At 36.2% G+C, this 17568-nt stretch overlaps 1 protein-coding gene across 3 annotated transcripts in view; it reads right to left on the reverse strand.

The window, feature by feature from the left end:
• CBLB (Cbl proto-oncogene B) overlaps positions 1-17568 on the reverse strand; it is a 132245-nt gene that overhangs the window by 42020 nt on the left and 72657 nt on the right. For all 3 annotated transcript variants that reach the window (XM_051635894.1, XM_051635911.1, XM_051635902.1), the window contains 5 exons: positions 13302-13458; positions 9085-9206; positions 6242-6379; positions 4556-4643; positions 1615-1746 (listed from right to left, as the gene is read on the reverse strand). In XM_051635894.1, coding sequence (XP_051491854.1) covers positions 1615-1746; positions 4556-4643; positions 6242-6379; positions 9085-9206; positions 13302-13458 — 637 coding nt within the window. The remainder of the gene's footprint in view (positions 1-1614; positions 1747-4555; positions 4644-6241; positions 6380-9084; positions 9207-13301; positions 13459-17568) is intronic.

Here is a 17568-nt window from a genome sequence, read left to right on the forward strand (position 1 = left end):
TGCAGCAATGTTCTGATGAAGTTTGATGTTTTCAAACATGTCAGTTCTCTGAGCCTAAAATGTTTTGTTGTCCCCTTCCTGAATCCCTTGTCATTGGCTAAAGTACTGAGGCGTGTTGCTTCTCAAGTCTCCAGAATCAGGGCACATCACTGTCACAAGACTGGAACATGCTTCTACCACGCTATGAGACACACAGCAATCAAAAGCACAAATGTTTCAGCCCTTTTGCTTAGTCTTTTCAGCTAAGCAGAGTTTTTTTTAGCTAAAGATAATCAAGGCCAAACCTCTCTGTCATTCAAAATGAAACTGGTAAGGACAGAGAAATGATACTCCTGAAATGAGAAATACAGCTCCAACTCAGCAGCTGCTTAGAAGTGAAATAAATATTCTTATTTGGATATGTCTAAAATAGAATTTCCTCAGAATTTCTCATCTGTGGGCAATTTGAAAGATTTGGTTTTGGAGCATCAAACTCAAATTTCAGAAGGAACATAAAATCATAAACTGAGAATACTTTTCCAGCAAGTTTTATTGCTGATGGAAGAAAAAATCGAATTGTACTTCTGATATATTGTGTTGGCTTGCCAATAATGAATTCTTACTTAGGAATTTAAAAAGAAAACCTATAGTACTTTAGCCATATCTCAATTATGAGAATACAAACTCATTAAATGAGATTAATTCATTCAAAATCAGGTCAAAAATGGTCTAGAGTCAAGGATTTTTTAACTGCAACCAAAGACTGATGCCTGTGAAACAGTGTCTTGCCTGAGAATGGGATAACTCTAACTTCTCCCCACAAAATACAGATAAAAAGGAACAAAGGGGCAGGGGAAAAGGAGTCAGAATTGATTCAGTTTGAGAAGCACCTTTTAGGGAAAAAGGAATGACCTCTGCTTTTGATTTTAAGTGAAATGCTTGTTAACCACGCTAAAAAAAAGGTACCAATGCTCACTTTTCCGACAGATTGGCATGTCCTTAAACAAGATGGACAAAACACACCAAATTGCATCACCAGGAGGTCTGTGCTTTTGGGGATGTTCTGTAATGACATTAAAGGATCAGAGTTTCCCCTCCATTCAGTCTCTTTCCACAACAACTGTCTAAAGCTAGGTGGTTTAGTGCTTATCATGCTGTTAACAGGAAACTCAAGAATCCTAAGCCATTTAATGACTTGTACTACTGACTGAATCCTTCTCTCACCAAAGACATCCTGTCTCCTTATAAACCGCTGCCTCATCAGTTATCCACTCCCAGCTGCTACCTGTCCTTTTCATGCCTTTTGAACACATCATGAAGTGACCTGGGTGGTTGAATTGGCACAAAACAGCCAGCTTTCACTGTCTGAGAAGATACTGTGCTCAGGAAATAGTTTCCACTTAGCAGCAGTCAGCAAATGGCCTTGGCAAGCCTACAAGTCCAGATTTTAATGACTCCTGGAACTTTATTTTTCACAGATTTTGGTCCACAAAATGAAAAATATCGTAATTTTAAATACAGAGGTCCTTGAACCCTCTTACTAAGTACCTGGAAAATAAACATATACCTGCACTGTAAACAGGGATGTAACAGAGGAATCCATCCTCTTCTCCACTAACTGAACTATGACAGTACCTGCCATGCTGTAAGACAAGAAGTGCACATAAGGTGTCCACAAGGTTCTATCTTCACATCCTTGTCGTTCTCTGCACAGATTTTACACAGCTGGAAAGTGGAACCCATTTCACAGTACAATTCATACTGCTCCTGTAAAGAAAGTCAAGAGATTATTTCTTTACTGTGATTCGTTCACAAAGAACATACTTAAGCACCAGTAGTGACTAACATTTCTGAGTCCCATTTTCCAACCCACTTTACTTATCAAGGAAACTATTGCTACTGATCTATTTAAAAGTCACACTAAGCATTAGCAAACAGCTTGGTTTTTTGCTTCTCCAAATCTCTTATATACTATAATATATGCTACAAAAAAAGTTTAAATATCTGTGCCTACTAGGTTTCACACATGTAACTACCATGCAAGACATAGACCCTGCTTTTCTTTGTTTTGAGTTAAGAGGAAGAGAATGAATTCATAGCTTTAAGTGAGAAATTAAGTGATGAATTGAACAAAGTTGAGATTTTCTTTTCTAGGTATACTGTTTTCAAGGCTAAAACTGCTAGAAGTTATTGGACTGAGAACTGACAAGCAAAAGTGATCCAGAGAAGGGCCACAGAGATGATCAAAGGGCTGCAGCACCTCTGCTACAAAGACAGGCTGAGAGAGCTGGGGCTGTTCAGCCTGGAGAAGAGAATGCTCCAGGGAGACCTTATAGCAGCCTTCCAGTACCTGAAGGGGCTACAGAAAAGCTGGGGAGGGGCTCTTTACCAGAGTGGACAGCAATAGGACAAGGGGTAATGGTTTTAAACTGAAAGAGGGGAGATTTAGGTTAGACATCAGGAAGAAGGTCTTCACCATGAGGGCAGTAAGGCACTGGAATGCAACCTGGGTTGTGGATGCCCCCTCTCTGGATGTGTTTAAGGCCAGGTTGGATGAGGCTTTGAGCAACCTGGTCTAGTGTGAGGTGTCCTTGCTCATAGCAGGGAGGTTGGAAGCTAATGATCTTTAAGGTCTCTTCCAACCTTAACCATTCCATGATTCTGAGTCTACCTACAGCACAGATGAAGTATGGTTAAATTAAGTAAACAACCCTTGTGGACGAATTATGTCAAGAACACCCGCAGGATAACATGACAACAGTCATGCACACATCATTCAGTACTTTGTATCCTTGCAAGGTTGACAGGAAGGTGAAAAAACCACCTTCAGGAGGAATAAACAATAGATACAAACTGAGCCCAGAACAGTTTTCTAGAATTAGGTATTCTTAGGGATCTGACAATCAAATTTGTGTAGAAGTAAAGCTTTTATAGTCTTGAAAAAAAACAAATTTTGAAAGTTTAAAATAAGTAGAATCCAGGTCACAGGAAAATAAGCAGCTACTGCTGAGAAAAGGAAGAGGAGATGAGGGTAAGAAAAAGAGAAACTAAAAGAGCTCATATCTGCAGCTGTACTCAGTATATACTAAAGATGCATATGGTGGAGCTCTCACAAAGAATCTAGCCCTGCAGCAATCTAGCCCTGCAGCAATCTAGCCCTGCAGCAATCTAGCCCTGCAACCACTTTCCTACCATCTTTTCCTAGTTTACACAGCAAGAGTGACAGCTTTAAACTACTGCAGTTATATATTATTTAAGGCAGCATCCACATAGTTCAGAGTCTGTCAAATTAACATCAGATTTAACTAATGCTGTCTTCATAACTACAAGTTCAGAAGCAATTGGGTTCATTCAGTTAATTCAAAATACAACATAACTGGCTTGTGAAGAACAAGGTAAGCACTGAGGATGCCTAAAGTGCTTTTCACTTTCTTGAGGAAAAGTAAGAATATAGGGCTGGAAAATCATTCTGTGCAACACTAATATGTGATATCTCTGCATTACTCTTTTATTACTATTTTATGAAGGGAAGGGAAAAGAGGCAAGTCAGGTAAGGTGAAGTACTCAGACCTTCAGGTAATTGTTTTTAGGAATTCTCTTACTTAGGAAACATATTTTCATCATGGTATTCCTGGTAATACCAAAGATGGTAATTAATACTTCTTTTCTAAAATATTTCTGGAAGTGAAATGCATAAAGAGCACTCACAATTACAGAAGCTTCAGCAGGTCATCCAGTCTTCTCTGAAGAAATGGAAGACCAACTGAAACTGCTTGGTTTGTACCTAGTCTGATGTCTTTTTCTTGAACATATCCTCAAGTCTTCCAGATGCTTTTGTCAGGAAAAAGTGCTCTACAGAGTATACTTTAACCTTCTACTGTAAATTTCAGCACAATTTTTAATTAAGCATTTGTCTTGACGTGGCTACTTCCTATCATTTGAGTATGAAACATCTGCACATTAGTTTATCACATTATCACTTAAACAAGACTACAAGCATGTCTAGATACTCTAATTTTCTCTGCAAAGCTGCTCCTAAAGGCACTTAATTATTTTTGTTGCTTTTCCCTAATCTCTCTTTTAATTTGCACAACAGACAATGAAGAAAGGAGAGAGAGAGAGAGAGAGAGAGAGAGAGAGACGTACCTTTGTGATTTATGAACTATACTTTCCCTCCTGGACCTTTCAATAAACTGTACCATTCCTACTCAGACTTCAAAAGTAACATTTGATGTTGATTTATTTCTGTATTCGCATCTGCTATTAGCAAGGAAACACCATGCCACATAAACTTGTATCATACATATCAGAAAAATCTTTAATAACCATCAACACATTTCTCACTTGGAAGAGGCTTAGGATAAACAAAACTTTCCAAGACACACTGTCTGCACCATCATCAGCTATAGAGTTTAAAGGATTATTATCCTGCTCTTCATCTAAGCCCTTCTATCAACAACTTATTTTCTCTTTTATGAATTTATTTATCACATTTAAAAAAAGCTTATTATCACTGCTAGATGAGATACTAAGGGAAGTGAAGATTACAGAATAGCTGACAAACTCTGCAACGTACCTGTGTGACTTTTATGTGATCATGTGGTGTGGGTTCACATAATCCTGTCAAATCAGGATTATAACTTCGTCCATCTGGGAACAGATAGCTGCATCACAAGAAGACTGTTATAAACAAACACATTTCTTTAGCTTTGGTAGCTAAATATTACCCATGAAATTTCACAGGGGCAGAACAAGCTACAGTAGACATGAACTAAAATGCATCATCTTCCATCTTGCATAACTTTTTGGGGGTACTTCAAAAGAATACTATTTTAGATCTTCATTTCACATTATACTTGCAAACATGTTCCTAGTGATCTGTCCAATGTGAGCACCACACTTGGTGGTTATTACTTTTAAGTAATGGAGCAGAACAGAAAGGCAACACACATTCTTTTTTATTTGTATTTATATATATATATAACTGTATGTCTCTAATAATATTATATATATATGTATATTATAACATTTAAATCTGTGTATATTATGACAAGAATCTACACTGAGAATCCAAGATGCAGACTGGATTTTAAGCAACAGAAAACAGGAGCATTTCAATACTATGGGCAATTAATAATAGATTAAATGGTATTACAGAGACCCTAAGTTGTTCTACATTCAGATTTATGTAACTTGGAAACATCATGTTCTTAAGTCACACTAAGAAAGCTATATTTACATAGGATACAAAAACTTGAGACTGCATTAAATATCCTCAGTCCTAGTAATTGTTTGCTCTGTTTTTGTTCATTAGGAACACTGCCATTGTAAGTGTGTTTTTTATTACAAGCATGAAATCATCATACCTTGAAAAAAAATTACTGGACTGTGCAGGACTGAGAAAAACGGCAAGTTTGTAAAGGGTTTCTTGGGTTTCTCAGTCTTTTTTTGAGGATTGATCAATGTTCCTGGGGGTTTTTTTGTGTTGTTTTTTTTGTGTGTGTGTTTTTTTTGTTTTGTTTTGTTTTTTTTTTGTTTTTTTTTCATTATTACAATAGAATCACAGAATCACCAAAGCTGGAAAAGACCTTTAAGGTCATCAAGTACAGCCCATGACCTAACACCACCACATCAGCTAGACCACGACACTAAATGCCGCATCCAGCCTTCTCCTGAACCCACATCATGTGGGTATAACAAAACACGTATCCCAGTGAAAACATTTTGGTAACAAATTTTCTCTCTTACTTCAGCCAACTTAACTAGAAGTGTGCTACTTCTCCCTATAAATTCAGATTCTTTTGTAATTATAAATCTTTCCAGTAAACTGTTAAAACCTGGAAAATGTTCTGGCTGCACAATATACAAAAAAAGCAATTACATAGCTTTCAAATAATTGTCCAGAGTTAGAAACATAAGTAACTGGCAGTAGTAATAGTTCAATAAGCTTAAGTGCATTTGGGACTCTTTTCAGGGAGGGTGGACAGGTGAAGGAATCAATGTGACAGCTGAACGATTTTATTTTCTCCTGGAATTTATCTGCTATGAGATATGACTTTGCTTAACTTTGGTTAGTGGAATAACCTGGAAACAAGTGTTTTTCAAATTAATAAAAGGGATTGTCCTCAAATGCCAAAGGAATGCTAAACACCATATCCAGATTATCTGTTTTAAAGATCTTTAATAACTACCCATATAAGCATGAAGACAACTAGGAAATCAGGATTTCATACCTATGGTGACCTTAGAAATTTGTACTTACAATCCTTCCCGGCTGCCATCAATCAAAGCCTGAAAGAGAGGCTTATTGTGAGGTATGGTCTGCAATATGTTCCCATCGCCAGTCACATATCCAATGGCCCACTGTCCCAAGCGAGTGCAACTCAGTCTGAAAATGTAGCTTGATAAAAACAAGATGAATGAAAAGTCAGTGTTCACAGTTCAGCAAAATAAGTGGAAAGAGGAGGGGTGACCTCTGGTTAAAACACCGAATTAGGCCTCTGAAGATTTGTGTCAGTTTCCCAATTCTGCAATGTGTTCTTTGTATAACCTTAAATAAAATTGCATCTTCTATGCTGTGAGTTTCTCACCAGCAGAAAAAAGGTAACAGCAGCACCCTATCCCCAACTTCTCATCTGCTTGCTTTTTAGTTCTCCAAGTGAAAGCTGCATATTCCCTGTAAAGTCCTATTGCATATATTTAGACAGGTCCACAAACCTTTTCAAGAACAGTGTGTTATATTATCAAGTCTCCACAGCTACAACATATACATACATACTTGTGTATACAGGGGAACTGTTTAGATGCAGCAGAAACGTAAATGAAGAATATTAAAAACTGCTTTACTAGCAACGTTCATTTCGTGTGTACAAGAGGAGGTGAACAGGACAGAAGAAACACTACTTCAAGATAATACCAACCCAACTGAAACACTTGTGTGTTACAAGTGAGAGGTGGGAATATACATAACATAGAGCACAGTAGGAAGAAAAGGAAGATTATAAGCAATAGTATAGAGCATGTTCTTCATAATAAAACTCTTATCCCTTTCATGTCAGACCATCTCATATGCAAACACCTCATTCAGAAAAGCATTCCACAGTGAAATACTGCAAACTCAATTTTGTACTACAAAGCAGTTTTTCTTAATTATAGATCAATATTTTATTTCCTTACAAACTGTTTAAAATGAGAAATCTTAGCCATCAATGAAGTATGGCATAGCTTGCACAATCTTCAATAGACCAAATATTACATTGAAGAGTAACTATTCATTGAAACAGAATCTTGTAATTTCCAGGATGCCTTAGATAGATTAAAGAAGCAATTTCACTTCATTTCTCCTCTTTCACACTCCAGCAATTCACATAAGCAATTCAGAAAGTAATTTTCTGATATGCAATAGAAAGTTATCTTAAAACTAACTCTCTATTTACATGGAACATAGAGGCAACTTCGGATAATTTCTCTTTTCTTTCTCTTTTATAATCACAGAATCAGAATCAATGATAGAGAAAATACTATGTATAATAAGTGCTCTCAAAATCAAAGTAGTTACCTGACTTCTGTAGCAGGGTTCAGGAGAACCAAGCTAAAAAAGCAATGTTATTCTACCAGAACCACAAGACTTTGTATATCTGCACTTAGTCAGGTAACTTAACAAGATACAGTGTATTATTTGCTAAAAATCAAAAGAAACAACTTACAGAATATGGATGTAACTGTTACTAGACTTCTTAAACAAGTTTCAAAATTATGCACTTTGAACTATGTATACATGTGATCCTGCAGCAAAGTTAGACAAGGCTTTGTAACTAAAATGTGTAACTAGCAAAATAAAAAATTATTATAGGATTAAATCCATTAATTAAGTTTTATTTCTCCAAACTGAGTGAAGGGAAAAAAAAAAAGGGACAAAAGAAGTGGCATAAATGGTAAGAGTTTCATCCTCAACATATGAGGATGACTAAGGGACTGGAACATCTGTCATATGAGGAAAGGATAAGAGACCTGGAGCTGTTCAGTCTTGAGAAGGGAAGACTAAGAGGGGACCTTATAAATGCCTATAAATATCTGAAGGGTGGATGTCAAGAAAGGGCCAGTCTCTTTTCAGTGGTGTCCTGTGATAGGACGAGGGGAAATAGCACCACGTTTTAACACTGGAAGTTCCTCCTCAACATGAGAAAGAACTTATTTACTGAGAGGCTGATGGAGCACTGGAAGAGGCTGCCCAGAGAGACTGGGGAGTCTCCTTCTCTGGAGACTTTCAAAACTTGTCCGGATGCCTTTCTGTGTTATCTGCCCTAGGTGTTCCTGCTGCAGCAGGGGGATTGGACTTGATGATCTTCAGACGTCCCTTCAAACCCCTATGATTCTAAGTTCAGTTTGTGTAATTCAGTATGCATAGGACTGCATAGAAATTATTTAAAAACTCTATACATCATGATAGTTTTGAGTCTGACAGATTCCTTTTCTAGGTGCAGAATCATTACTGGCAAAAAAAAGAAAAAAGAACATAAAAGGAACACATTAAGCACTGATTCATATTTAAAGTGTGCTACCATGAAAGATGAGATGATTTTTAATTTACTATAAAACAACAATTCAGCACAAATTTTGAAAAGCAAGTTCTTTTTTCAAACATGCTTTTCAAGAATGCATTGTTTATTGTACCTAATTCAGAAGAAAGGAAATGCAATGCTATTGTTTGATATTTTTTTTTCCTTTTTATTTGCACTTATTTAGACTTTTGTGTGCTAATAAATTTTTTTTTTGCTTCCTAACACTGTCGAAGAATTATGGCATAAAAGCAGACCATGATTACAAAGTTCCAATGTCTTGAAATCTACGAGGTCAGCATTTTTTGAATGTGGGGTTCTGAGCTTTAGTATTAAACTATTTTAAATTATAAATCAAAAGTATATTAAAAATGCCTACTACTACTCTGATTCACTCTGTTACACACAAAACTTCCCATCCCTAAAAATTCATTTCAATATTGCACTGAGAAGAACAACACAACATAGAGGCATGAACCTAAAATAATGATGTAGCTTCTGAAACAGCAAATTAATTTGAAAAGCAATAATAAGCAAAACCTCTTACCTCCCAGGCTTAGAGCTGTATTTTTGCAACCTTGCTTTAACTTCATCATATGTCAGGAATGCCATATATCCAGGATGCGTGACAGCTAAGAAGTTCCAATTCCTTAAGATTGAACCCCACGGCTAAAAAGAGAAGGCAAACAATTAAACAGATGCAGCCAGGCAGTTACAGACTTCTAATAAAACTCAAGTAAATTTGTCAGAGAGACCTACAGTGTTTTATATTTAGATGAAAAATACACTCTTTTGGTTAAGGTCTAAATAGTACAAAAGACTGTCTTATATATCCAACTTTGCTACAAGGGTTCTTTCAAAAGAATTATTCCAAGAATATTAACTGTAAACTGTTGGATTAAGATTTTTGAAGAAATTTAAAGGTTTCTCCTATTTGTAGCTACATAAAATATTAAAGATCATATTTAATTAGAACCTGGAGAGTATGACTCCATGATGGTTTAATAAAAACACAATTAAGCCTATGCCAGAGAGGTCCTGCAGCCCTTTTCATAGTTAATGGTAAGTAACACTAACAAATGAAACCTAATAACGCCGCTAATTTGAGCTGTCATTCTTTTTCTTATGCTCTACTTCTTGATCTCTTCAGTTACCACAATGGTACTACAGCCAGAAAACAAAACAAATATTTACAGCATTTCATCACAGTCTTTGATGACCTAAATAGCAAATGCTTCAGAAAACTCAGTGCCTGATACACTATCACTTTGAAGATTACAGAACAGTTGTTTACTATAAATGAAGGATGTTTTTGAAGTAGTGGATTAAAACAAATACATTAAGTGTTCCTTGCCAGCATTTGGAGAGAAAAGAAACTGCCTCTCAATGGTTTGGAGATTTTTTTTTAATGCATTTTTTAAAAGATCAAGGCAGGTGAAGTTAAGCAACACAAGAGAAGGCTTGTGTTCTTGTGTGCCCTGCCAATTCCCTTTGAAAGGACTTCTAAGGGCTAGTAAGGCAGAAATGAAATGCCTGTGTGGCACACTTGAGTGGAGTATCCTAACAGTTCTGCCTGAGATTGATACATTTCCCAGGCAAACCCTAACCACTACTTAAACATGCATGAAAGTCTGTTTTATTTTACAATTAATACCTCTTTAAATCAGACACATGAACTAAAACAGCAAAGTTTCAGTACAGAGGCCATAAGAAACCTCAAGTGTTCAAATCTGTACTAAAGAAAGGAGAAAAAGAAACAAATCATGATCTTAGATGTAACATTACCTCTTGCCAGCTCCTCTCTGCACCTTCACCAAAAATAGGTGCCAGGAAGCTTCATCATATGAGAAATTTTAATTGCCCTAACTAGTGAAATAAGGGAGTTGACTCTTCCCCTTTTACCACACCAATGCTTACTTCACAAAAATGCAATGTTCTTTCTCCTCTTGTGTTACTCAAGTGCATGCATGCATGTAAACCAAAAAGGATGAGTACATTCAGTACTTAGACATTTTGTTCAACTGTGGTAATATAGCGGCTTGCAACAGTACTTTAAAAAATAAATTCAAGTAGCCTGCAAATTCCTTGGTTAGTCACAACAATCAAGCTTCCAAGTTTTCCGTAGACAGTAACTTCCTCAAATGCTTGCACTCTCTACAGAATATCACACTACTGCTATACCTAGAAAATTATAAGACACTATGAAAAATCAAAGGGCAAGAACTCATAGCTGGCCTTGTGCACAGAGTATTACAGAAGCAGAAATGTTAAATGGGAAAAGATTTGTGCATTTAATTATCTACAGAATTGTTTTTGCACAAAAGGACTACCTAACCAAGCATGTTAACAGTAAAAGAATGAAGTTTCTTCCCTTCAAAGCATCTGCATCATGCTAGCTTTATTTCTGGCCAGAGAACGCAGCACTTTAAGCTGTGCATGTCTACAGTGAGGAGGCAGGGGGAGCAACTTCATTTTTACAGGATCTCAACATACAAAGTAGTCTTGCTTTCTTCTGTGAATAAGCATCATTACAAACAGAGCCTTTCTGTAACACAGCCCACAGTTGGCAAAACAGTATTTTGATTACTTAAACAATTGGGATTTTCTCTCTGTGGGTGTATGCACATAGTTACAAAAGCTGTTTAAAAACTAGAGAAGTAAAATGTAACCTCAGGGAGAGGTTCTCAGACCAAGTTCAGTGCAAGTTCACTTCAGTGGTTGCGCAGCTATTGCACCAGCTAGTGATCTGTTTGACAAAAATTCTCTCTCTTACTCCTTTTTTAAATTAAAAGTTAAGCCTAACCAGTCTTCTCTTACACATACCAGTACTGCTGACCGCTTCTTCTAGCACAAGGCATGGTAATGAATCAAACTAGCAATGACCTTACAAAGAAACTAATGCAAACAGAGACTCCTTGGCTTACAGAAAAGGAAAATAAATTCACTGGCTTACAGAACAAGGAAAATAAATCTCATTTGATGTGTCTTTCCTGAAGTTCAGTGCAATCTATAAGGACCCCACGCAGCATCAGAACACAGTTACTTCTCAAATCACTGACCTCTCATCTAAATTTGTATTTGATGTACAGATTAAACTAAACCAAAAAACATTCCCCAAACTCTGTTACTATTCATGAGAAGAATGCTTAGGGGGGAAAAAAACCTACAGAAAGGAACCATAAATAAACACATTTCATAGTGACATATGTTGCAACCAGAGACTCACACATTTTGCAGTCAAGTCTGAGATCAAGATTTGGGTTTGATTACTAATCTGAACACCAGAGTAGTTTGCCAAATACTGAATTAAAGGGAGAAACTTTGACAAAGTAGAAACTGATATCAAGGCAGGAGAGTTCAACACAGGAATCCTTGCTCATATCAAGCTCCATACAAAGGGCAAAGCTTACGGAGATTTTGCCAAAGCAGCGTAACTTACAATGATCTCTATTTTCTAGTTTATGATTTTGTCAAACAGAAAGAACCCCCAAAGCTTTGTTCAAACTTCCATAACCCGTGTGTGCTTGACTAAGTGATCAATGTTTGTTGTTAAACAGAAAGATGACTTACACCATAACATATTCAACTTTCATATGGTTTTGACTCAAAATGGAGAAGAGATCATAAATATCAAAACACTGTAAACTAAAACCACTAATCATCTCCTGACAAATCTTAGTATCAACTTCATAATGGCACCCTTTCCCATAACAGTAAAACCAGGAAAGCTAAACAGAGATTATCACAGAATAACATGGAAGAAACATATGGCCCATGCTTTCACATAAAATGGGCATTTCGAACATATCTCCAATGGGCTAATAAATATTAATGGAATCATAGAATCATGTAGATCAGAAAATACTTTTAAGACTGTTGAGTCCATTAACCTAACACTGCCAAGTTCCCAGCTAAACCACATCCCTAAGTGCTTGATAACACTTAAGGTGAAGAATTTTTTCCTAATATCCTAATCCTCCTCTGGACCAAATTGAGGCTGTGCACCAATTTATGAGTGTACAGGGTAAAGAAAGTAAACAACCAAATAAATGGTTGTATACCTCAGCAATTCCTATTTGCAAAAGAAATATGCAAAGTGATAAGTTCAGAATTAGTATATCCAATATGGATGCAAACTATTACTATTACTTTTATATTGACTGAAATACCTCAAGTACGTTCTGTAGAAGGGACACAAGGATAACAGAGACATGTAACATACACACAAGCTCATTTCAGATAAACATTACCTATTAACAAGAATACAAGTAATGCTATTCCCAAAGACAGTCCCTTATTGTAAATAAACAGCAGAGCATTACTGGCAAAAACATGTTCAGAAAGAAAAGCATTGGGTCTATATTTATCCTGAAGCAAAAAACCCACAGTCATATGCACCTTCCCTTATGTGTTTGTATAAACACTTCATATGAGTATACATAGGTACAAAAGCACAATGAAAACTCAAAACTTAGGTAAGTATCTGTAGGTCTACATTTCTAAGAATACATTTAAGAATAGTGAAAAATAAGTAAGCAGCAAGTACAAAGATACTATGATCTTACTTAATATGTGCAGAAATTCAGTAGGTATTGCTGGATGTTTTCAGTTTTTCTCTGAAGAACTAAAAAAATTGTACAATTTATTTCTGAATTATAGTGCTTCAGTTAGTTCAGTTTTTGCTCAAAATCTGCTTCCTGGACCCATAGGTACTTGCCTCAGGTTCCCAAATACATACAAGCATCAAAAATTTTAAAACCTTACCTGAAATAATCTAGTGAAGATATCAAATTCAAAAATTGAAATGTAGTCATTGCAGGTCAAGTCAATAGTGGACTTAAGAGCCATTGCTTCCAAACCAGAGCTTATCTGATGAACTTCATGAAGGCACTGCCTAAATACTTTCCATGGCACTATAGTTCTGTGAGGGGGGTGGAAACAGTAAATTTAATAAAACCACATATTTAAGATTTGATATCCTATTTAAACATCAGAACTGGACATTTAAAGAAGTGGAACATTAATTTGGTTTCTCTACAGACACACACAAAAATATTTTAAAAATAAAGATTTCTGAAAACAGCCTAAGGAAATGAAAGAACAGTTTACCTTCCTTTAAATGCAGTCAAAGTGTCATTTTTTTACAATAAATATTCCAACTTCCTTAGAAGGGCAACAGAAAGAACTCTACAGAAAATGAAATATCTTACCAGGCAAGTGTTGCAACCAATCTCATACCTTCTCAAAGACAACGTAAAGGACCAGCTCTGTGCTTGGTAAAAAAGCTCCTTTCTTCACTGCCGCACTTCTCAGAATTACAAGCATCAGTTTAGAATCTACTGTGATGACATTTTCTATAGCTAAAGCTCATAACCATTGGTCAAATAATGTGACAGCAATCAACCAGGTACCACCAATACTGGTCCAAGGCCTGTCATAGCCAATGACAGTTACATAACTATTAGAAGACACATCTTCTCAGATCTTCACCTTCACACATTATTGCCAGATGGGGAGTATTTTCAGACAGTATTGAATGAGGAAAAAGGTGGTAAATCAGAATATAAGGAAATTAAAATTCTCCTCTCTAATACAAAACTGCGTTCTGTCAAATTCACTTTCTATTTGCATAGTTTGAGATACTGCAGGTTAGTTATTTTGTCAATCAAACACTTGTATTTGGAATTCGACATGAGGCTGATCACTTGAAAATGCTCTATTTTATCATTCTCAAAACTATGATAAATTGTTCAATAATATCAATTATTCTCATGTCATTAAGGTCAAATCCAGATTTTGCAAAGCCATAAAATCTTCTCTTAAAAAGTTCTGCTTCATATTGAGAACGGATTATATGATATTTTAAAAGCATTTCAGTTAACAAAAATGCAACCAGTATGTAAGTATTTACAAACATATAACTAGTTTATGGATGTAAAAAGATCTCACACATTCATAGCAATATTTTTTTAATAACTGCTAAAATTAAAAATGACACAGGCCTCACAAACTCATCTATATTTTGTGGATTTTTTATTAGTTCACATTGCCTTATTTTTATAAGATCCAAAATATTTTATTTTATTTCTTATGTGGAAATGTGTATTACTAACTAGTACAGTGCTGTGAAAAGAAAATGGACAAACTGTTTTAAGTTGGTCCTGCATAATAAATATTATGCTATTAATCTAAATTAAAATAAGTAGTAATTTGAACTTCAACACTGAAAGCATGGTCCTGTATTTAATCACATCAGGCATTCACTACTTTTGTAAGTGGAAAGAAATCTACTTGTTACTTATACTGAGAAAGTCATAAATGATAAAATGTGAAGTTTAATAGATCTCAGCAGATACCTTCATCTGTGTATGAAAAACAGGAAACCACAAAGAACTGAAGTGAGATACCACATCAGATGGCATTTAAGAAAGAATGCACATCAAATTTTGATTATGGTAGATGCAGAACAAAACAGTGTACTAGGTTCAGAGAATGAAGTTGGAAAACATCAGTGCTCTCATGGTGTTAAAAGTTGTCTTAGTTCAAGAGACTACTGTTTATTCAGTTCCTGTAACCCTCTCTCTGAAGTGTGTTCTGATTCTGTTTGTAAACCACCCTAAATTGTTACAGCAATGGGAGAACACTGAAATGGGATTTTTTTATTATTTTTTTTTAAAGTGTTTTGTTTTGTGGCTGGGTTTGTTTTGTTTTCCATGAAAACAAGTCTATCAGATGTGATTAAGAAGTAGGATCTTCTGCTATCTATTCAGTAACATCTCGCACCCGCAAAACCCCACCAACAGATAGAACAAAGAAAAGTTTCCAGGAGAATGTCTTTAGAGCACTGCTGGCTGGTACTTTGGCGATTAGTTAATGAAATTACATAGACATTTATTTTGTGAGACTTCTCCAAGAACAAGTGGTGGCCCCAACTTAAAACTCACTAAATTCAGCAGATAATTTTTTTTTTCTGCAGCTTTCTGAAATAGGTCTCTTATCTCCTGCCTTCTTAAATAAAAGTGAGAATTGGTTGTTGAAGCCTGTTAATTCCTGTTTCTCAGCAGATAATTTATATACCTATAATTCCTAAATAATTTGAAACAGAACCAGCCAGGGATTATTTCTCCCCCAGTGTCTCTCTCCAGTTTATACATATAAATGGAGGGAGACCTTCCAGACAGTACACATTCACTTGCTCTCTTGAGACCCTGCAGACAACACATACGCACTAATAATGAGTATGCTGTGGACTCTTCAGCCAGAGAAAGATCCTGCAACACTCTCTTCTCCTGCTCCTCCAGCACTGAAATCCAGTGACCTTTCAGGCATGCTGAGAAACACCCTCCTCAGGCAGAGACCAAGAAGGGGGTCACACAGAATGCTTCCCACAGTGATGTGGGAGTGAAAGAGGTTTTCATAGATGGCTGACAAGTTGAGTTTCTGTTTGAATTAACATTGCACTGCTGTTGCTTTCTTGTGTTTTAGGAGCTATACAGCCTTTGAAAACACCTTTTCATTATTCAAATCTAAAGAGCTATTTTTTGTTTGGGGAGATGGCAGGTGCACTGAGAAGGGAAGGGAACAGGACCAATCAAGCCAAGGTTGAGATTAGGACCATCTTAGTTAATAGCATGATTTGAGTGTTGTTCAAATATATATATAATTAAAAATAAATTTTAAAAGTTGCCCTTACAGAAAGAAAAAAACATGATCCTGATTGTAATGAAATGCTGCCTGCAGCATTCAGCTCCTGAACCATACAAGGCATCTCCTATAAATATTTTCAGTCATCTTTGTCTTAGTAGTATTTGTTGCATCACACCCTAATCATACCCTGAACTAAAGGCTGGCAGGTATTCTGCACATGCCTCATGCTATTAGGCTGACCTAGGAAGAGATGAGTCAGTCAGCTCTACTAGGGCTCATCAAAAAGATGTGATTTGACATCCCAGGATCATTAGTTCTCTGTAGAATTAGGTTGAGGAGGTGCAGTGTGTCAGTATTTCAGGTATTCAGTTGTAGTTAGGTAAGCTAGCCCTTGCAGCAGAACACACACGACTCCAGCTGAGACACTGTTCTGGGGAGTATCTTTTATGAGAGGATAGTGCTATACAGTGACTTTACTTCCCTCAGATGCCCAAAGTTAAGACACACAATATGAAGAGACACACCCAGGGCTTTGGTAACAGTTTTTTTTAATAACATAATTTGGGGAAAAAAAACAGGACAATGAAGTAATACAAAGCTACCTGACTACATGTACATACTGTTATTGTGCTACATATTGCTTTATTATTACTTCAAATTAGTTCAAAATCTTCAGAGAGATTAATTTTAGACGGAAACAAAAATATGAAGGGAGCTGAAACACACACCTTATAAAGCAGAAAAAGGTTGTGGAGGACCTTTTACAAGGAAAACCTAATCTGCCAATCCTGCCAAACTTTCAGGAAACAATTCATAAAGTGTCTTTGTATTGCCTTTCCTCATTATTGTAACAGAAGCAGGCTTATGCCAATTTTAGGAAAGAAAACACAAAACAAGTGATCCTGAATAATTGTTCCTGAAGAGGATTTCTGCCCACACCATCTCTCTCATACAAACAATACTATCTCAGCATTTACCTTGGAGCTGTCTTCTTATTTAAGAGTCCTGTCAAAACCCCTGAAGTAAGTAATTTCTCCCTCAAGCCTCCCAAAATGTCACTACTTCTCCACATTTCTTCTGCAATAGTAAAATGAGTAAATATATTTAAAGAATGCTCCATTCAGAAATGTCCTGATCGAAGTACAAGTATTTAAAAAATACTTTCATATAGGATGGTATATAATTATTATAAATTATTATTGACACACGTCCAAGGTAGATGTCACTCTAATCTCAGATAGACTTAACACCATCCACACAACTTCCATATGCCTAAAGCAGAGGGATTAGTGTTCAGCATGTAATTTTTGAGCAATTCAGCAGAGGAATTTAGGTCCTCCCTTCCCTCCTGCCCTAGTCATGCATACATAGGATTTTCTTAAAC

The sequence above is a fragment of the Apus apus genome, chromosome 1 (assembly GCF_020740795.1).
Source record: "Apus apus isolate bApuApu2 chromosome 1, bApuApu2.pri.cur, whole genome shotgun sequence".
NCBI classification, from domain to species: domain Eukaryota; kingdom Metazoa; phylum Chordata; class Aves; order Apodiformes; family Apodidae; genus Apus; species Apus apus.